The 23,070-nt window shown below is 42.1% G+C and overlaps 1 protein-coding gene across 1 annotated transcript in view; it reads left to right on the forward strand.

Moving 5' to 3' along the window:
* Positions 1-22,798, forward strand: part of PIWIL2 (piwi like RNA-mediated gene silencing 2) — a 503,232-nt gene extending 480,434 nt beyond the window's left edge. Inside the window, exons 16-21 of the mRNA XM_073622273.1 lie at positions 4,651-4,767; positions 5,683-5,771; positions 6,716-6,821; positions 16,779-17,032; positions 17,132-17,239; positions 22,097-22,798. Of these exons, the coding sequence (XP_073478374.1) occupies positions 4,651-4,767; positions 5,683-5,771; positions 6,716-6,821; positions 16,779-17,032; positions 17,132-17,239; positions 22,097-22,253 (831 nt within the window). The 3' untranslated portion in view covers positions 22,254-22,798. The remainder of the gene's footprint in view (positions 1-4,650; positions 4,768-5,682; positions 5,772-6,715; positions 6,822-16,778; positions 17,033-17,131; positions 17,240-22,096) is intronic.
* The last annotated feature ends 272 nt before the right edge of the window (positions 22,799-23,070 follow it).

The raw sequence follows: 23,070 nt of genomic DNA on the forward strand, positions 1-23,070 counted from the left end.
AAATCCTTTTGACCAAAGAGCAGGAGTATGCACACATTCAGGCAGACTCCCCCTCGGAGGCTAATTACGCATCCTTACTGGGTTGTAGAAGGTCTGTGGAATTACATTTCACAGGCCTAGCTCATACTTGCCCCTCCGCAAGGCGGAGGGCAGAAAATATTTTCGCCGAGGGAGATAAAAATGGCAAGCTGTTGGCCAACCTGACAGCTGACCAAAGGATACCTGTTAATATCCCGGTAATAAAAAATAGTACAGGGACTCTGATATCAGAACTGGTGGGAATTCTAGAGGAATTTGTAAACTTCCACAAATCCCTATACTCACCTATTCTGTCCTATTATTTGGCAGGGTTGGAAGAGCTACTACAGTGTCTTTCAATGCCGAACCTGACAGACACAGATGTTGCTCATCTAGACAAAAGTATCCCTGTGTTAGAAATTGAGGCAGCCATACTTGCCTTTCCCCCCCGGGTCCAGATGGCTTTCCCGACGATTTTTATAAGAAATATATATCACAACTGGCCCACAGACTAAACTTACTGTACGCACACTGCTGGGAACATGGCGCCTTGTCGACCTCAATGATGGAAGCATATATGGTGCTTCTCCTGAAGCCTAGCAAGGATCCTCAGGTGTGCTCCTCATATCGCCCTATAGCATTGCTTAACATGGACCTTAAGATTCTAGCTAAAGTGCTTGCTACAAGGCTGGCCAGGGTTATTGCAACACTAGTAGATATTGACCAGACAGGCTTTATGCCCGGGATGTCAATGGATACGAACTTACGGAGATTGTTCACACATTTACAGATGGATAAGGCAGAGTTTCCAGCTAAAATCATTGTCTCTATTGACATCGAAAAAGCCTTTGATTCTGTGGACTGGCAATACATGCACAAAGTATTGGAGGCCATGGGGTTTGGTCCTGGTTTCCGTCGTTGGGTCGCACTACTTTATGGGGCACCGAGGCTTGGTACCATGGTCTCTGATTTTTTCCCAATAGGAAGAGGCACCAGACAGGGGTGTCCGCTTTCCCCTTTTTTTTTCGCCTTGATGATGGAACCCATAGCCAGGGCACTTAGGAAATCTAAGGATGTGGAAGCAATTCAGGTGGGGACCATAAAAGAATGCATTGCACTATATGCTGATGACTTGCTCTTGTTTCTCAGGGATCCAGGCCCGTCTCTCAGGGCTGCTTTGTCGATTTTGGATAAATTCGCCACTTTTTCGGGTCTGCGGGCAAACTGGAGCAAGTCATCAATTTTACTGTTAGGCACGGAAGCTAAGAAACTACTAGATGATACATTACCACTTCAATGGGTCTCCTCAATAACTTATCTTGGGGTTAAAATAACAACCAATATTCAGGATTATATGTCACTAAATCTCCTGCCATTAGTAAATAGACTTAAACAAAAGACGACAGCATGAAAGAATGATTTTGAACGTTTTTTTTAAATCACTAAACAGTATAATAGGGTCCTTCCTATGGTCACCACAATCACCGCGTGGTGACCGCGCAGGAGCCATGGGGTCAGGGGGGACTAGCACTACCTGACTAGCATATATATTATCTGGCTGGACAGATGGTATTCGCCAGAAGATGGCTGACAGCGGATGCTGGTGACTCCGCTACAGTTGTAGAGGTAGCACAAATGGAGTCATACGAAAGTTTAAAGATGGCCCTGTACAGGGGTCCGAAATCTTGTTTGCCCCTGACAGAATCGATGAAAGCAACGATTAAGGCATGGGAAATTACTACCACCTTGATGTCTCCTAGCTATACGGGAGTTACTCCTTCGGCTCCATTATGGATGAACCCAAAACTCCCGCATTTCTTCTCCCTTCCAGACCTCATGCTGTGGGCATGCAAGGGTATTAAGGTGTTGAATGACATTACTAGAGAGGGGAGCTTTGTACATTTGATCAGATGAAGGCCAGGCATGATCTTCCTAATTCCTTTTTCTTTCGCTATCTGCAATTATGACATGCTTTTCAGGAGCAGTTTACTGGCCAAAGAATTGAATATATGCCATCAGCATTAGAAAACCTTTTAACGGAGGAGGACTTAGTCAAGCCTGTGTCATCAGTGTACAAATCTCTCTTCAAAAAAACACCCTTGGGGATCACTAAATGTAGGGAAAGGTGGGAAATAGAAATTACAGACATTCAGGGGGAGGACTGGGACGATATGTGGGACCATCCCTTTAAATATTTAGTCTCAGCAAGGGACCGTTTAATTAATTTTAAGTTTCTTCACCGTGTATATTTTATGCCCGCCAGGCTGTCACGCATATACCCAACAGCTAGTAGCCAATGTTGGAGATGCTCTCACACCCCAGCTGACGCAGAGCATATCTTCTGGAGTTGCTCACAAATTCAAATATTCTGGTCAAGTATTACAGAATGTCTGGCAGAGATAGGAGGTTGTTCCATCTCTAGCTCACCGCACCTTATTAAATATTGGGTTATTCTATGGTAGAAAAGCTATATTATTAAACTGGAAAAAACAGCTGCTCCCACTCTGTCATACTGGAAAAAACTGGTTAATTCAGTCATTCACCTATATAGAGCAACCTACAGATCTATAGAGGCTGTGAAAAGAAATTCACTAAGGTATGGCAGGCCTGGCTAGATTCTACAGCTACAGTGGGTTAACCAAGAGAATCAGTGTCTACTTAGGTGGTTAATAGAGTTGTAAATCTAATATTCTGACAAACTGTTAAATAGATGTAGTCCCTGTGGATGAACATTCTTATGTTCTCTCTGCTATAAGAGTATGAATATTGGATATCCGAGGGTTATAACGTAAGGGTATGTTTCAACTATAAGAATCACAGTGCTATAACTGTAAATGTTATGGCGGCTGGTTGAGATAGTGGTTGGGGGGAGGGAGGGGCGGGAATTTAGATTGTAATATGTTAGTTTTGATTAAGGCCCTGCAAGGTCGACTCCGATAAGGCGTGTTACTTTCGGGGAATGTATGTTTGTATTGAAAATGAATAAAAGGAATTAAAAAAAAAAAAATGTAAATAAGTTAAAAGCCGCAAAACAAATAAAAAAATCATAACTGCCCAGCCCAGTTCTTGGCACCAAATGAATCAGTCTATCTAGGTACTGAGTGAAAATGGGCAAGCGAGATTTGCCTCGGAGGATACCATCAAACACAAGACTGTCATGCAAGAGTGGAGAGTCAGACATCTCCTGAAGAGTCTGAGATCAGAAGGAACACTCTATCCTGCGCTGTGACCCAGATAATCCAAAAGATGAAGTTGGTTCCAGTGGTGATTTCTGATTCAGGTTGAACCACTGTTATTTGTGGACAAACAAGGCCATGTTCTACAGAGCAGTCATCAACGGTCCCCCTCAGCAGGAGGTCATTCATCTTACAGTAGGGATGCCATGTGAGCAAATCAGGGCTATTACTGGGCAAGCAGCTTGGTGAACACCCAAGGTGCAGACAAGAGGTGGAAGGGCAAAACTGGTAGCATAGGGGTTCCATAGAAAAATGTAAGAAAAAACTGATGCAGTGTAAAGATTAGGACATGTAGGTACACGTCCTTTTATGTTCACCAAAGCTAGAAAATCTCCCTGATGAAAGTAGGCTATGACAGATGGTGGATTCCATGCAATGTTCCTGAGCTTGACGAAATAGTGCTTTTAGATGCAAGAAAGCACAACTGCTTATTTTGAGTTTTGGCATGGTGAACAAGTTGGAGTAAGACCAATGAAAATGTTCTATGACAGGAACTGGGTCAATTGCATCTTGATCCAGAAGACCAAAGAGGATGCAATTTATTTATCTTGCCCTTTGTTGTCCAGATTCAGACATGTTGCTACCACATGGCGGTAAGTCTGAAGTTACAAGGCAAAGCCTCAGGTGCTTATGAATCCCAGACAACTATAGTTGGCAAGGATTGAATGGTCTGTGTTTACCAAACTCGACCAAAGGACCATCAGCAAGGAGAAGCTTCCTTGTTAGGCAGAAAAGACAGCATGAAGCATGTGTGACACTCCACCCAGGGGATGATCGCGGCTATCTAATGTCCAATTCAGCAGGCTCCGGGTGCTGCACTCCAAAAGCGAGGGTGAGGACAGCTGCACTGGAAATTTGTAGTCCAGAGACCAGCTTTAGCAATAGTGTAGTGAAGAGTCTTGATTGAAGAAAAAAAAAGTTGGTGCTAGCAAAAATAAACTTAGTCTTTTACACAGCAAGTAAACATGCACCATATATGATAATTTTAGATTATTCAGATCCCTGCACAAGTATTCACCTAAGGCCCCATGTACACTGCTGCTAAACAGACGTTCAGAGGCAGTTGGACACTTTTTTCAACTGCCCCTGAACTCATTCAGTGTTATCTTACGTGTACAAAAAAATGAGTTCAGACGGTGAAGTTTCAGGCGCTAAACGCGGTAACCCTCGTTTAGACGCGTTTCGTTTATAGGCATTTTTCGCCATTTAAAAAAAACATTTATTTTTTTTTTTAGAAACGCTTCTAAACGCAAACACGGCAAAACTGACGTTTTAAACATGGGTTACTATCTGTCAAGTTAAATCGTTCAGGAGAGGTTGTAAAAAAGTCCCATGTACATGAAGCCTAACAGGTTAATTTTAAACAATAATTCTTTGAATTTGCATTTCTTAACAGGTTGTGAACACAAAAACCATTTCTAACCCAGCAAAACTGAGGAGCATTGCACAGAAAATCCTACTGCAGATCAACTGCAAGCTAGGGGGAGAGCTATGGGGGGTGGACATTCCACTGGTGAGTGATGTCTGATCTCTATCATGTTTTCAGGGTTTATCCATAAAGTCAGGAAAAGTCCAGCTTTAGTGATAAAGTGAAACAAAATCAGAGGTGACATATAAGAAGCTGTTCTGGCTAATAAAAACGATCTAAGGGTGTATATTCTTAAGCTCCTTTCACATCTATGCAGGTGCAACGATAGCATGTGTGTGTTCGCACAATTTTGTGTTTAGGGCAGCCCATTCACTGAGATGCCCTACACACAAAAAGCAGTGCATGACCCTTTTTTTTTTTTTTTTTTTTTATTATTGTGCTGCACCAAAACGCATGGTACATGGGATTTTTGTACTCTTGGACCCTATTGAATGACATGGGTCCCTCTTTTTTTATGTTCATGCTGTCAGTCCTGCTTTACTACAAAACTGAAGCATGCTGGTAGCGCAAGGAATTATCCTGGGCTGGCTTACGCTTGTTGGTTTTGTTTTTTTGCACTCGGACCAAGTGCAGCTCTATGTGTGGAGTATTTCATAGAGAAGTGATGTAATTGTCACTAGAAATATCAGTAGCATATTCTCAAATTCATGTTTATCGCTATACATTATCTGACCAGACATAGTGACACTTGTTTTCTCTTCATGCCTCTGCAGCATTTATAGTTAGTTTTCAAAGTTTATATTACAAGTAAATTACAGTATAAACCCTGAAAAAATGGGGAAAGGTCCTGTTTAAAAAAACTTATTATAACATGATACCCTCTGATTTGGCTGTAAAAAAAGAAATGCTCAGGTAGTTTGCTGATTTTTTTTTTTTCCTTACCATAAATTGGAAAAGGCGCTTGTGAAACACCTTTCGAAGGCACCAGGTTCTACTGAATGAATGCTGCTTGTGCTAAGTGTTCATATAAATTCTCTTTATGAATCCTTTTTCAAATAGAAAAATCTAATGGTTGTTGGGATGGACGTCTACCATGATGCCAGTCGAGGTCTACGCTCGGTGACGGGCTTTGTGGCGAGCACAAATCAGTGAGTTCTTCATTTTAGTGAATTATTTTTTTCATAAGTAACTGTTTGAAGCTGACTATATTGACTATCATGTTTCATTTTCATGAACTTGAATGTCTGTATAAATAAAAACCTAACACGGAGCCTTTTTTACCTTTCGATTGATTACTTTGCTTTGGATTGAGTAGGAAAGAGATATGTTTATTGGCTGTCTGTGTTCCCTATTGAGGATGTGTTCCTGTCTCTTCGGATCCTAGTTCTTCCCAGGCAATTTCTCTTAACTGAGCTTCTTTTTTCAACTCTAATTGACTTTACATTCTTTTCTTGAATCCACTAGGACTTTGTGACAGCGTCAGAGGCTATCCTATAAGGTTCTCCGTAGAGAAAATATTTAAATATACTCCAGGGGGAGCTAGACGTCATAGGAAGAGAAAGAGTGGAAATTTTCCCAAAAGGGATATAGGTATAAAAACCCCACAAAAGGTCTAATCCCTCCCTGTGGTACCCACAAAAAATAATTTTACCTGGGGTTCAACTGACAGAGAGCCCTCTTGGAGTAATTGTATATTATAATTAAGCTACTATTAGAATAAAAAACAAAATTATATCTGAATCGTAGTTCCATGGTAGCACTACAAAATGCATCTGAAATTGCTGTTTCTGGATTCTTGGAGAAGAGAAATCCTTCCACAGTACTATACGGGATTAAAGTTAATTAGTTGCTTAGTCATCTTGAAAGTTTGTGAAGGTTGATCCTTGTTTTTTTTTTTTTTTTTTTTTTTTACAGCCCAACTTGACTGCAAAACTGATTTCTGATTGTAAATATTATGAGGAGTTTGGTGTTTATAGCTCCTGCCTTTTCTTTTCATACATAGGGGAGGGTGGTTTATATGACAGCTGTTAATTGTAGAGATCCAAGGTGCAACTTGATGTATAAGCCTGTACTCTTCACCCTTTATTTCCAGTTGCCTGACGCAGTGGTACTCCCGTGTAGTCTTCCAACTTCCACATCAGGAGATTGTAGATGGCTTAAAGCTGTGCCTGGTTGCAGCCCTGCAAAAGTACCATGAGGTGGGAGACTGTTGCTTGTGAGACACTATTTTTATTTTACTTTTTTATAACATTACGGAAGTATTTGGTTGTATATTTAAAGGTGATTAATTCTGCCAGCAACTAATTTAAGGTAGGTATATGCTGTTTCTAAATCAGTGTATTTTGATCTGTCATAGAACACTCACTATTTGTAATTACAGAATTACCCCCAAATATTTGTATAAACAGTTTTAGAAATTACAGAATTCTAGCAGAAAGAAAACTGGTTAAAAAAATGCACCCAAAGCTGTGTTTTGCGCACGCTTTTAGGTGTATTGATTCTGTTGACCAGAATATTTATTCTGGTCATTGGAATGAATGAAAGTTCAAGTACCAAATGCGCCTAGCATTTAGGCTCGTTCAGCAGTTTCTGTGCCCAAAAGCTTGTCTCCTGAACACACTGATGGTGCATTTTTTTCAGCCCCTAAATTCTCCTTCTAATATGACTATGGGGGTTATTTACTAAAGGCAATTCCCCTGTGCACTTGGAAGTGCAGTCGCTGTAGATCTGAGGGGAGCATGCAAGGAATATAAAAAACACAATTTTTGCTTGCACATGATTGAATGATACAAATCAGCAGAGCTTTTCATTTCAGATCTTCCACTCAGATCTACAGTGACTGCACTTCGAAGTGCACTTTTAGTGCATAGTGGATTTGCCTTTAGTAAATCAACCCCTATGTGTGCATGGCCACATACAGTGGATATGAAAAGTCTACACACCCCTGTTAAAATGTCAGGTTTCTGTGATGTAAAAAAATTAGATATAAGATAAATCATTTCAGAACTTTTTCCACCTTCAATGTGACTTATAAACTGTACAACTCAAGTGAAAAACAAACTAAAAACTTTTGGGGGGGTAAAAATAAAATGTGGTTGCATAAGTGTGCACACCCTCTTATAACTGGGGGATGTAGCTGTGTTCAGAATTAAGCAATCACATTCAAACTTATGTTTAATAGGAGTCAGTACACACCTGCCATCATTTAACCACTTCAGCCCCGAAAATTTTACCCCCTTCCTGACCAGAGCGTTTTTTGAGATTCGGCACTGCGTCGTTTTAACTGACAATTGCGCGGTCATGCGACGTGGCTCCCAAACAAAATTGACGTCCTTTTTTTCCCACAAATAGAGCTTTCTTTTAGTGGTATTTGATCACCTCTGCGATTTTTATTTTTTGCGCTATAAACAAAATAAGAGCGACAATTTTGAAAAAAACGAATTATTTTTTACATTTTGCTATAATAAATATCCCCCAAAAATATATAAAAAAACATTTTTTTTAGGCCGATCGTATTCTTCTACATATTTTTGGTAAAAAAAAAAATCGCAATAAGCGTTTAATAATTGGTTTGCGCAAATGTTATAGCGTTTACAATATAGGGGATAGTTTTATGGCATTTTTATTAATAATTTTTTTTTTACTAGTAATGGCGGCGATCAGCGATTTTTATTGTGACTGCAACGTTATGGCGGACATGTCGGACATTTTTGACACATTTTTGGGACCATTGTCATTTATACAGCGATTAGTGCAATTAAAAATGCACTGATTACTGTGTAAATGGCACTGGCAGTGAAGGGGTTAACCACTAGGGGACGGGGAGGGGTTAAGTGTGTCCTAGGGAGTGATTACTAACTGTAGGGGGATGGGCTGTATGTGTGACGTCACTGATCTCTGCTCCGATGAGAGGGAGCAGAGATCGAGTGACACTTGTCACTAGGCAGAACTCACGGAGCTCCCGGCCGGCGCGCCGCCGGCGGCGCGCACGCAATGGCACGGCGGGCAATTCAAGTGGACGTACAGGTACGCCCATTTGCCCAGCTGTGCCATTCTGCCGACGTACATCGGCGTGCGCCGGTCGGGAACCGGTTAAAGTGCCTCTGATTAACTCCAAATAGAGTTCAGCTGTTTTAGTAAGTCTTTCATTACATTTTCTCAGTCGCATCCTACAGTAAAAGCCATGGTCCACAGAGAGCTTCCAAAGCATCAGAGGGATCTCGTTGTTAAAAGGTATCAGTCAGGAGAAGGGTACAAAAGAATTTCCAAGGCATTAGATATACCATGGAATACAGTGAAGACAGTCAAGTAGAGAAAATATGGCATAACGGTGACATTACCAAGAACTGGACGTCCCTCCAAAACTGATGAAAAGATGAGCAGAAAACTGGTCAGGGAGGCTGCCAAAAGGCCTACAGCAACATTAAAAGAGCTACAGGAATATCTGGCAAGTACTGGCTGTGTGGTACATGTATGCATATAATTACAACGCTCACAATACATCACAAATGAATCCAATTGATAAGTGAAACAAATTATAAAAACATCCATATAAATTGTGCATGGGTGCTCCATTAAAGTGCAATAGTGCTCCAAACTTAAAGGTGTGCCACACATCCCATACATTTTTTTCAGGCAAGTGAATAGCACTTTGTGTACAGCAGTTGCAATCACTAGATTATTAGATTATCATTATTGTTTTCACTTTCAGCGCGAGTATTTACATATTTATATATATTGTTTTCATTGTGTGGGGTACATGTGACAACAATCTCCTGTATTCTTCATATGTCTGGGCTATGGGGTAGAGTGGCAAGACGGAAGCCTTTTCTTACCAAGAAAAACATCCAAGCCCGGCTAAATTTTGCAAAAATACATCTCAAGTGGGAAAATGTGTTATAGTCTGATGAAACCAAGGTTGAACTTTTTGGCCATAACACCAAAAGAACACCATACCCACAATGAAGCATGGTGGTGGCAGCATCATGCTTTGGGGTTGTTTTTCTTCAGCTGGAGCAGGGGCCTTAGTCAAGGTAAAGAGAATTATGAATAGTTCCAAATACCAGTCAATATTGGTACAAAAATGCAGGCTTCTGCTAGAAAGTTGACCGTGAAGAGGAAATTCATCTTTCAGCATGACAATGACCCAAAGCACGCATCCAAAAATCAACAAACGAATGGCTTCACCAGAAGAAGATTAAAGCTTTGGATTGGCTCAGCCAGAGCCCAGACCTGGGGGTGATCTGAAGAGAGCTTTGCACAGGAAATGCCCTCGCAATCTGACAGATTTGGAGGTTTTTTTTGCAAAGAAGAGTGGGCAAATATTGCCAAGTCAAAATGTGCCATGCTGATAGATTCATACCCAAAAGGACTGAGTGCTGTAATAAAATAAAAAGGTGCTTCAACAAAGTATTGGTTTAAGGGTGTGCATATTTATGCAACCATATTATTTTAGTTTTTAATTTTTACTTCCCTCCACCTAAAAGATTTAAATTTGTTGTTCAACTGAGTTGTACAGTTTATAGGTCACATTAAAGGTAGAAAAAGTTCTGAAATGATTTATCTTTGTCTCATTTTTTTACATTACAGAAACCTGACATTTTTACAGGGGTGTGTAGACTTTTTATATCCACTGTAGGCTAACATAAAGGTGCATTTATGCCATGTGTGCATGAGGCCTGAATACTTAGCAGGCTAACCCATCATTTATCTCTGATAATTATAATAATTTCATACCCCTAAAGGTAATGTGTACTGATTTTGAACATATATTTCGTAATTTGGCCTCATCCACACAAACTTTTATTCAGTTGGGCCACGTACAGCCATTCACTTGCATGGGAAAGCATTGGGGATTTTTCGTTAGGAAAAAAGTCCACCTTTCTGAATATAATACATAGTGAATTAGAGAATTAATTTGCTAGTTCTAGAGACAACTGATCACATCCACATCCTATTTAAGCAGAGTACAATTTCTAAAAACGGAGATACCCCTGTGGGGCAGCAGGACTTTAATGGATGAGGTAAACATACCGTTGAGTTAAAAAAAAAAATGTCTTTATACATAGAAGTTAAATATCCATATATGGGTCATCATAACCATGTTATTTGAGAAAAGACATGAACGTATTGAATATATACTCAGCTACAACAGCGGCTGAACATAGATCCAAAAACAGCATTTACAAACAATGTTTTTACAGTTTGTTTCCATAACGCATGTGCGATTCAGTGTCTCCCCTTGGCGAATACCGGGTGTCAGTTGATACACTATATACATCCTCCTCTCCTTTGAACCACAATGTTTGTGTATTTGCTTTATTGATGGAGTTGGTGAGCATATCATCACTTATGAATTCTGTTTTAAAAAAACTTGTGAAATAATGAATTGCAAACTAATATGTTTATTGAAAATCAACAGGGGTATCTCCTTTTTGGAAATTGTACTGAACATGTTACTAATGCAGCCACCACATCTAAGGATTGATAAGCTGCACTATATTAATTTTTGTTTTTGGGTTTAATACTACTATAATGCAAAGCACATTAACAGGCTACATAACTCTCGTGCATTAATGCACCTCTCCAGATTGCACAGATCCTAATGGGGCCCTAACTTTAATAAGGGCCCGCTCACACCAAAACACAGTGCAGGAAAGGCACATTTTGTGCTCTTTTCCCATACCACAGGTGAACACGCTGCCCTAGCGAGATGCATGCAGGTGCCAATGAATTGTTCATGGCACCCCAAAGCATCTTGCAAAAATAGTGCGTTTGTGGCCAGCAAGTCACATAATACCACAGTACCATGCAGTTTTCTGTGGTGTTTTCTGAAAAAGTGCTTGCCCAACTTTCTCTTGTGTTCATTGAAGGACACAGCCCAGAATTATTCTTGATCGTAGGGTTATGGAGCCAATTCAGGCATTGGACACTAGGAAGAAAAAGACATAGCTAAACCTATGGGCAGTCCTAACTGGTAGTTAAATCCCTCATCTGCGATGGCAGCTCAGTTGTTTTTTTTCTGCCTATTGTAGGAGTGAGGGCATTGCTTCCCTGTTGGGACTCCTTCCAGGATTTTTTCCTCTTCTTTTTTTTTTTTTCTTTTTCCTTTGTATTTTTCTCAAAAATATCTCAACAGTCAAGCTGGGTGACAGGCTGGATAATCTACTGGTCATCTTAGCTTAGCCAATGAGAGCATGTAGACCCCTAGCTACGGGCAGGCTCAGCTGCGAGAGCCCCATCTGGGACCGTGTCAGCTGGCGAGACATATTGCGAGGGGACACACATGACTGGGCACCTGATGTTGGTATCAGTGTTCCCCTGGCTGACATCCCAACCACATCCCCCTGGCTGACATCCCAACCGGGTATCACTTCTGAGACAGAGGCAGTCTGTCTCAGAAGTGATACCCGCTGTTACACACTGGAGTAATAAGTAACTCCGCCAGGTGGCAGGCTGTGGGTACTCCTTGGGTGGTCGGCCCTGCGGGATCTCCTCCATAACTCCAGGCCCTGGTTGTCTGATTCCATTGCCTGTATTTTCCGGCTCTCAGCTGTAGTGCATTGAGGCGACTTGAGAACATTGTCTCTGACGGCACCAGCCAGGTGGACTTCAGCCAGCCTGCAGCTGCCTTAGTATAACCTATGGAGCTGCCGTTTTGGCAGCGCTTTGGGTCATGGGTTATGCATGCATATGGAGTTGGCAGGGACCCCTGGCCCTTCTATACCCTTGGACGTGCAGTGCTTTGTTTCCCGGGTGGAGGCGGCACTCGAATGCAAGGCGAATAAAAAGCGTGCTCTGCCCAGTCCTTCCTCCTCAGATAATTCAAAGACAGAAACTGTCTCTGCTGCTGCCGGTCCAGCCTTCTCTGCAGACCCAGAGGACGTGGCCCCAGAATCCTCAGATGATGATTACTCTGCCACTTGCTGCACTGGAAAAAGCACTCATTACCTCTGCGAGTGAAACCCAGAAAATTGAGGATGCCACTGGGTCTGCTGAGGAAGTGGCTGCCTCCTGTGGTACCCACAAGCTGTCACATTCCGCTAGGGTTTTTCCTTAGTCAACCTACTTTGATAAGTGTATATATAAGGAATGGGAAGGTCCGAAAAGGCTTTTGGTAGTCCCAAAATGTTTTTTGATATGTTATCCCTTTGAAGAGGCTCTTCTAAAGACGAGGGCTCTCCCCCTGTCATGAATCCTCCCTCCAGTCTCTAGGTTCAACAAGGCAACCATGATTCCAGTGGAGGACTTTCAGTCGAATGCTCTATGTTCATGATTGCGGGGTCGGCCCTTTGGCCTGTTCTGGCTACGGCCTTTGATTCTCAGAATCTCAATGATTGGGCTAGGCTCTTACGTGTGGGTAATGAGCAGGTTTCCCCAGATTATCTGCTAGCGGACCAACTCTTCCATGGTCTCAAGTAGGTGTTGATGCCCCCCTGGATGCGACTCTGTTACTTTTGTATCTCTTTGTCTTGGCTGTAGTCCTTTGACTTAAGTATTGGTTGGTGTACCAGACTTCTAAGAAGGCCCCGACGGAGTTGCCTTTCCAGGGTGGGTGGCTTTTTGGTTCCACTCTGGACAACATTTTTCAGAACCTTACGTGAGGTAAAAGTAATTTTCTTTGGCAGTCTAGGAAAGGCAAAGATCCCTGGCACAAGCAGGTATCTTTCTCTGGAATTAAGTGGCTTTTTTTTTTCCTCCAGACTTCTCGTCAAGGGCTTTAAGTCCTTCAAGGCCACACAAGTCCACTAAGCCCACAGACAAACCTTCTACAGCATGAATATTAGCCCCCACCTGTTTACACCAGGGTGGAGAAAAGTGAGTCCTCTTCGTTGGTTCACAAGCCAGTAGATTTCTCCGACAGCTGGGTCCACGAACTGATCATGCCAGGTTACAAAAAATCATTTTTCTTCCAATCTCTCTCTCCCTGTCTTGGCTACAGGATCTTTACACGGCTGTGCAGAACCTGCTTCTTTAGGGGGTGATAGCCCCGGTCCCTTCTCCAAAAAGATTTTACTCCAGTCTGTTTACATTCTGAAGAAGGAAGGGGCCAAATGTTCAAGATGGAATCAGTCCGGTCTGTGGTGGCCTTTTTTCATCGGGGATTTCATGGCCTCCATAGACATCAAGGACGCGCATTTACACATTCCTATCTGTGGCAGGCACCAGTGTTTGCTGCGTGTTATGGTAGGAGATGATCATTACCAATTTGACGCTTTCCCCTTCAGTCTAGCCTCTGCACCTCGGGTGTACACCAAGGTGCTGGCTCCGGTCCTGTCATTACTGAGACAACAGGAGATTACTGTTGTTGATTACCTGGATCGCCTCCTTGGGGCAGAATGTCGCTCGTTCCTGTTGGACAACATAGCGATCACTAATCGCATGCTGCAGGAGTTTGGCCTGAGTCGGAACTTCAAGAAGTCCACTCTGGTTTGGACCAGGCAACTGGAATGCAAGGGCATGATTCTGGACTTGGTCTGAGGCAGGGTCTTTCTTCCTCTTCACAAATTCTGGATGGCTGTTCAGTTGCTGCTATCTCGCCGATGGTCCTCTCTGCATTTCTGCACACGTCCTGAGTCTCATGGTCTCTACCTTTAAAATGTTACCATGTGCTCAGTTCCACATGCAGATACTGCGGAAGAAAATCTTATCCAAATGGGACAAGCCTCCATGGACAAGACAGATCTGCGTGGGTTAATTGGTCAAGTCCTTCCTCTAGTGACTTGAGTCATCTTCTCTTGTGGCCTGGAAGTCCTTTCTCCCTCTTCAATCGACTGTGGCCACAACGGAAACCAGCCAGCCTGCTGAGGAGGGGTCATGGGTCCGATTTCAGCCTAGGGCCATTGGACAATGGAGGAAGCTTGGCTGCCCATCAATGTCCTGGAGCTATGTGAGATAAGACTTTGTCTTGCTCACATAGAAGGAGCATCTGGATGACCAGTCAGGAGCCAGCCAGACAAAGCCACAGGGGTGTCTTCTGTCAATCACCAAGGCAAAACGAGAAGCTTGGTGGCGGTGCTGGAGGCCACACACGTTCTTTGGTTTTCAGAACTTCAGGAAGGTGTAAAGATTTGTAGCTAGAACGAGGGATCCCATGGGAAATGTAAAAACGCTCTGGTGGTGCTATGCAGCCATTACCAACTAATTTATGCCTTCCCACTACTCAAGCTTCTCCCATGTCTGTTGCAAAGGATAGAGGCCAAGGGGATTACTCTCTTTCTGGTGGTTCCAGATTGGCCTCCGTGAACCTGGTACGCCCATGTGGTGCGACTGGTCATGGATGCCCCCTGGTGCCTCTGCTTGAAGATCTCTTATCCCAAGCACTGATCTTTCACCCTGCTTTACCATCACTGGCTTTGACAGCTTACATTTCATGATGCAAGGCTGCAGGTTTCCATCTGCGGTGTCTCGGGTTTTGGCCTATTTTCAACAAGGCATTAAAAAAAGGTGTAAAAGGCCAATTTTCCGCTGTTGCTGTTTTCTTTCAACGCTCTTTGGCCACGCCCTCCTTGATTCTCGTACTGTCATTCAAGGGGTTAGGCGTGTGGCTCCTCCATTGTGATCTCCATTCCGACATGAGATTCTTTTCTACTTTACAGAAGCCTGATTTTGAGAATATTATGGATCTTCACTTGGTGACACTCTCCCAAAATGTTTCCTCTTTGATTAGCATCATCTCAGCTCGTTGAGTGTTGGAGCTTCTGGCCTTGTCTTGTAATTCTCTATATTTAGTCTTACACAGGAATAAAGTAGTTCTCTGTATGCGTCCCTCCTTCCTCACGAAGGTGATGTCTGATTTTCACCTGAATGAGGACATTATCCTTCTATCCCTGTGTCCGCACCCTTCACGCTCCAAGGTGGTTGCGCTGCACTCCTTGGATATGATTCGGGCTGTACGTGTGTATCTATCTGCTGCTTCCTTCGGTAGGTTGGACTCCCTTTTTGTGATTGCAGACATTCCGTGAAAAGGTTTGGTGGCTTCCTTTGCCACTATTTTGCATTAGAATAGACAGAATGTGGTCCAGGTTTAAGCAATTAAGAGTCGGGTTCTTCCTTTTCCCGTCACAGTGCACTGCACCATGTCAATTAGTGCCTCTTGGTTTTTTCGGCACCAGGCGTCTGTCTCATGCAAGGTGGCTACTTGGCTGTCTGTTCATATTATTACTAAATTTTAACAAAGTTGATGTTTGGGCATCCTTGGATGCGCATTTTGACCGCAAGGTTTTGCAAGCGCAGGTTTGAAGTTCTTTGTTTTTTCTCCTGTTGCCTACTCCTTGATGAGGCACTGCTTTGAGACGTCCCTAGGGTCAAAAATAATTCTGGGCCATGTCCTTTAATGAACGTAAGAGAAAACAGTATTTTTTTTTTTTTTTTTTTTACTAATCACTGTAAAATCCCTTTCTCCTGAGTCCATTGAAGGACACAGCACCCCATTTATCTTGTTTCATTTATACTGTTTTGTGACTGAGCTGCCTGTCACAGATGGGAGGTTTGACTACCAGTTAGGAGTGCTCATAGGCGGTTGTTTTTTGTTTTTGTTTTTTTGTTTTATGTTTTGTTTTTTGCCCAGTGGCATCATAACACTACGGTCAAAAACAGTCTCAGGTTGTGTCCTTCAATTAACTCAGAGAAGGAAATGAGTGCGTAGAAAAAAATATCCTGTTTTTCCCACATTCCATTGTAGTGTGAACCAGTCTTAAAAATTGCTCTCCTGGTCCTGTTGAGCTTTGTTCGACACTGTACTACAGACTTCTCTAACTTCTCTAGAGAAAGCGGTCTCTCCATAAGTCCATGGTACTTTGTCAGATATGCAAAGTGCATCACCATTGGAAATGGCTGCAACATCAGAAACCAGGGATCAGCTCACCAGTAGTATGGATTGGAATAAACATGGCTACTCAGCAGGGTAAGCGGGGACCTTTGGTTAACAGGTGCTCAAAAGCGTACTTGTGCTTTAAATAAAACTTGGGGTCAGATTGACTCTTTACTAGTGTAGTAACGTTCTTGAATGACCACATTTCCTAAAATTCTTGTGTGTTAACATAAGTTTACATAGAATTAGTCTTTAATGTAGTATTCATTTATATGTTCTGTGACTACACTTTGTGATTTTGTTTATATGAAGCTAAAGGCTGTCTCCCCCACCGATAATCCAGGTAAATCATGTTCTGCCAGAGAAGATAGTGGTATATCGGGATGGGGTATCTGATGGACAGTTGAACACAGTTCAGAATTACGAGATTCCTCAGCTACAGACCTGTTTTAGCGCTTTTGACAATTATTCCCCCCGTATGGCTGTGATTGTAGTGCAGAAGAGGATTAGCACCAACATGTACTGCTCCAGTTCTGGAGAATTTGTCACGCCTACCCCAGGCACCATCATGGACCACACTGTCACCAGTCGGGATTGGTCAGCATCTCTCCTTTATTCTACCTTTTAGCTATGTTTGTTAGATGCTGTAGCTTAGCTATGGAATATCACCTTACTATTCTTTCTTGTCTCTCTTAGGGTGGACTTCTACTTGCTCTCTCATCATGTCAGGCAGGGTTGTGGCGTTCCCACTCACTATATATGCGTGCTGAATACTGCAAACCTCAACCCTGACCATTTACAGAGGTAAGAGCCTTAACAAAAAGCCCATCCTCTACTAGCAGGCAACAGACTTTTCTTATACATATATTAGACGCCAAACACTAAGATTGGTGAGTTATTTTAAAGTGCCACTCCGGAAAAAAGTCTAACTTTTGCATTGTAAAAAGTTAACGCTAATATTTATATATATCTATATATAAAACATTTTTTTTTATATATTTTTATTGAGTTTAAAGACAAACTAACATACAAAAAAAAAAGCTTTGGTTACCCAGTGCAGTGCATTGACAGTGAATATACTCATACAGATAATAAACAGTAAATAATAATAAACAAATATTATGCACATCTCTTGTAGTTATTATACGCATAGTTACAAGAAATTGTATAAATAGCAAAGTTTTGAATATGTGAAGTAGTAATTGAAATCAATAGGGTATTTGGCATAACCAATGAATAATATAGCATATGTACTTATATTGGGTATAAAGTCATTCATTTCAACCAGAGGGGTCTCAATGCAATCCTTTCCACGATAATAAAATAGACTTCTTCGCATAAAAGTACAAGACGCGGAGTAGTCTCTTAGCGTGGTAGGGTATTGGCAGATCACCAAAGATGCCCAGGAGGCAATTCTTGGGGTGTAAGATGTTTGGGAGACCTAATGCAGAAGAAATAAAGGAACCTATATCCACCCAGAAGTCTTGAACCACTGGACAGGTCCAGAAACAGTGTAGAATGTCAGCAATTTGACCACATCCTCTAAAACATTCAGCCCTGTTCTATACAGCCTGGCAGGGGTAAGGCGGGAATGGTGAAAGATCTTAATATTTATAATGCGGTCTCTAGAGGATATAACTGAGGACTTATATGTGTCGCTAAATTCAGATCAGTCAGCTTCCGTAAAAGGAATGTCCAGAGAAATCCACTTAGTCTGCGCAGCTCGGAATCTAGGGTTACAGTCAGTAGTGGGGTTGGCATAATATATGGAAATAAGTTTAGTGGGATCTGGATGTCTCAACATTTTCTCCAGTGGAGGCACCCTAATAGGACTGTCCAGAGAGCATTAACAGCATGTCGTAGTTGGTAATTGAAAAACAGGTACGTGCGTGGTAGGTCAAAGTCTGTGCGCATTTGATAAAAGGCCTTAAAACCCTGTGTAATATATGTGACATAGATATTTAACCTCTTTGGAATACCAGCGCTGTGGGTCAGACAAGGAGTACAGTTCCTGCAGGTTAGGATTGAACTACAAGGGGTTATTGGGGGAAGTCGACCACGTATCTTTGGAAATTATGATGATGACCGACTGAAATAAGGAAAGATAGGTACATAGCAGTGATATGCCCGGGCAAGCTGGAACACGGCCTCGATATATAATATTATGGAGGGTTTCCGAGGAGGAAGCAATAGCTCCTCCTGTAGTTGGTGCAAGCGTTCTCTGGGGATGCCAGATAGTGCAGGTAAAAGTCAGGAAACGCCAAACCTTCCAGATGTGTTGGTAGCCGTAGTTTTTCAAGTGCCGCCCTAGGGGGATGGCCATTCCATATGAATACCGTGCAAATTGTGTCAATACGTTTGAAAAGGGATTTGGGAATTTTGCAGGGGGAATTAGCCAAAATGTATAGTAGCTTAGGTAGATAAGTCATTTTAAGGGTATTGGCCCTTCCCATAAGGTCCAGGGGTAAATCCATCCATTGCTTAGTTTGTGTTTGTAACTTAGTTAAGTTAAGTTGCGTTAATGGGGGCACGAGTTATTAGCAATATAGGAAGATAGAGGTAGTTAAACTATAACCCTTAGGTATTTGAAGGAAAATGCAATTTGCAGTCTGGAGTCCGTGTGAACCAGAGATGTCGCAGCTTGATCCAAAGGAAAGAGGTTAGACTTGTCCAAGTTGAGCCGGAACCCAGAGTAATCACCAAAGGTGTTAATTTCTGACAAGAGAATTTTTAAGGCATCGTGGGTGTCGGCCAGGTAAACTAATGCCGCGTAAACACGACGACTTTCTGGCGAACTAGGTCCGACGGGATTAGTCCGGCGGACAATCCGATAGTGTGTGGGCTAGTCTGATAGCTTTTCGGGATAAAAATCCGACTGACCTAGAAATAGAACATGTTTCAAATCTGTCCGACGGACTCAAAGTCCGACGGACTAAAATTGGGAAAACTGTTCGTCTGTGTGCTGGTCCGGTGGACCAAATACGACGCAAGGGAAGCTATTAGCTACTGGCTATTGAACTTCGTTTTTTTAGTCCCGTTTACGTCATCACGTTCAAACTAAATGGACTTAAGAACGGACTTAGTCCTATTGTGTGTGGCCAAGTCCGTTGGTTCGGAAAGACCGTCGGACCTAGTCCGCCGGAAAGTCCGCTCGTGTGTACGCGGCATAAGGTGTCGTCCTCGTATAGCGAAACAAGTTCGTCTATGGTGTCAATAGGGAGACCTTTAATTATAGGGGAACCATGGATACGCACAGCAAGAGGCTCCATAGCTTGAGCGAATAGGAGGGGTAACAGGACACCCCTGCCTAGTGCCCTTGGTTATTGGGAAAGCGTCAGTAACATAAGAATTAACTTGTATACGGGCCAAAGGTGAGTCTTATCTATGCTATAATGCGGGGGGCACAGCCGTATAACCGCAGTACCTGAAATAGGTAGGGCCATTCAACACTGTCAAAGGCCTTGCAAGTATCCAGGGACACAATGGCATGAGTAGGGGGGCAGTCATGGTGATACTGTAAATTATGGAACAGCCTGCGACTATTCATCCTTTTGGATCTACCAGGTATAAAGCCTCCCTGATCGCTCCTGACCAGTTTCGCAACAACAGTATTCAGATGGTTGGCCAGCACTTTGGCTAGGATTTTAACATCCACGTTGATATGAGAAATCAGGCGGTATAAGTCACATTTAAGAGGATCTTTACGTGGCTTTAATAATAGGATAATCAGAGCTTCCCGCATAGTGAGGGGAAGAGTCCAGATTTCTAAGGCCTTGTTATAGGTATTAAGAAGAATGGACATAGTAGATGTTGAAATTTGGTATACCACTCAGCTGGAAATCCATCTAGGCCCGGTGTCTTGTGTACCTGTAACTGCGAAATGGCCAGGGTGATCTCTTCAATAAAAAGATCAGCAGACAGGGAAGAAAGAGATGTGTGCCAAGTAATCATTTAATTGGGATTCAGAGTAGTTTGCTGTGGTAGTGCAGAGGTCTTTGTAAAAGTCTAGAAAGGTCTCCATAATATCCCTGGGAGTGTCACCAACCCGACCCTGTGCAGTCAGGATGCAAGTCAAGTAGTAAGCATAAAGCCTTGTTACCATGCTCAAATGATTTTTAGGCACTATGTAGCATACGTTTTTGTGTGATGTCCAACAAATGGAGCTCATAATCAGACTCTGCTGCTAACATAGCTGTTTCTAATTCCTCAGTATGTTGTTGGGTATTATTACTTAAGACCCCAATAATAGACATAAAAGCAAAATTATTTGGGGGTTATATTTTTTCAAAACAGAAAAGACCAGAGACCGTTTTTGAGGTGAATTTAAACTTCTAGTATTCCATGAAACTATCCATTAAACGACCTAGACATATCAAGTCAATCGGTATGTAACTGTCACAGGAAAGATACCTAGCATAAGGAAAACATTGCAGGTCGTGCCACCCATAACATATATAGGGTATAAGCGTGCGAGACTATATGAAAATGAAACGTCAGATCAATAAAATAATATGAGTAAAAAACAAAATTGCAAAAAAAAACTGCCATGGGCAACAAAAAACATTGGAGAAAGTTCACATAGAACCCTATTCCACCCTCCCCGCTCGATCATCCCAAACATAGCAAGCCTTGGATCCCTGAACCAAAAAAAAAAAAAAACACTACCCCATGGTCATTTTTTGTTTATAGCGCAAAAGATAAAAACGCAGAGGTGATCAAATACCACCAAAAGAAAGCTCTATTTCTGTGAAAAAAGGACAAAAAATGTATTTGGGTACAGTGTCGCACGACCGCGCAATTGTCAGTTAAAATAACGCAGGGCCGTATCACAAATAATGGCCTGGTCAGGAAGGGAGGTAAATCTTCCGAAGCTGAAGTGGTTAAACTGAAGTTATCACACTATTAGGCCCCTTTCACAAGGGCAGACCAATCGGCATCTGTTGACACCTGCTGACATCCAATCCAGTCCGCTAAAAACAGATGGATGGGGATCTGTTCCCCATCCATTTATCAGATCGGATGGCTGTCAGACATAGACAGGTGGTGTTTCCATCCGACTGCCCATAGCAGAGTCCGTCCCATATGAAAAGGGCCTTAAAGCGTCATGGAAATAGTATGGTTCCCTTGCTGACCAATCCTTTGACAATATGAGTTCCCTGGACATGTTGATGCTTTGACTTCACTGCTTTCTAACCTGAAACAGATAAGTAACGCTGATGCTCATTATAACTTGTTTCAGGTTTATGACTCAAAAGTTTCCATCAGACACAATCAGGCATGTGTAGCTCTTTAAAAAATGGACCAGCAATGACAGGGACCCCCTACCTTTTTCATGACAGAATCACTTCAAATATTTACACCAGCTCTTGCAAGCATACACTGCAAAGTGACTGCAAGTACTTTTTATTAGTTGGAAAGGTATCTTTTGTGTACCTGAGGATCCCCAATCTGAGAAATGCTTTTTGTAGACCTCTGTTTCATTCTCAAGTTTGAACTCTGGCCCAATTTTGGCATCCCACAATGCAGTGCTGGTGCCCTTGTAAAGTCTGCTGAAGCATTTTTACACAAATATGTAAAAAAAAATGTACAAAAATAACTGTCGACATTTTGTTTTTAACCTAGTATGTCAGGTAATTTTTTTTATTATTTTTTAATTCCCAGGTTGACTTTCAAATTATGCCACATGTACTGGAACTGGCCTGGGACCATCCGTGTGCCAGCCCCCTGCAAATATGCCCACAAGTTGGCATTCCTGTCTGGCGAGTTCCTTCACCATGAGCCTTCGATTCTGCTGTGTGACAAGCTGTTCTTTCTTTAAACTTCACTGTTGGGAGTAGTAGTTGTTTTAGAGTCATTGTCCTCACACATCACACACGTTTAAACTAAAAAACAAAAAGCATTTAGTTTTATTGTTATACCCAAGCTGAAGCAGAAGTAACTTGTAATGTATGCACAGCATATTTGCACATTATGGTTCGTTTACCCAGCTCAGTGTACAGTTACAGCAGAAGAAAGGGCTGTCAAGAAGGTAGAAGGATATATGACCGAAGAAACTCGTACACAGTCTTTTCAGTTTTAAAAAGCCTGCCTGTCAGCACTTAAAAAAAAAAAAAAAAAACTTCTGCTTTACAACTTAGCTTGAGTTTGTTTCATTTTAGAATTTTTTTTATGTTTTGTTCCTGCTGTTAAGGTCTTTTTGGACTTATTTCTGAACACCTAGAGATTAAAGAATAACAGGAATACTGTGTTTTGGTGTATGTTGTTGGCGCCTGCTGTTCTTGTAGTTTTCAGAGTACCCCATTGTAGAACTCATTGGTAAGTTGTGGTACTTTGTTGATCTCCCAGAAATCAAAAAATATAAAAGGAGCTTGTATAGCTTCCTCTGGCAGTTAAAGGTTACTTTGTGATTTTCTGTGTGGCTTGCCTTACAGTGGTGCCCACCTGCTTAAATATTTGTTTTGATCTTGTCAGGAAGTCCTGTTTTATCCGGACAGATTTGACAGTACGTTTAGGCTGTCATTTCATCCATGGTAATCTTCTGTTCTATGGACTTGTGAATACCTCATAAAAGATGAGAGAAATCAAGCTCTTTTCAAATTTGTTGAAGACCTTTTCGATGATTCAGCAATAATGAG

The sequence above is a fragment of the Aquarana catesbeiana genome, linkage group LG03 (genome assembly GCF_042186555.1).
Source record: "Aquarana catesbeiana isolate 2022-GZ linkage group LG03, ASM4218655v1, whole genome shotgun sequence".
In the NCBI taxonomy this organism is placed as follows: domain Eukaryota; kingdom Metazoa; phylum Chordata; class Amphibia; order Anura; family Ranidae; genus Aquarana; species Aquarana catesbeiana.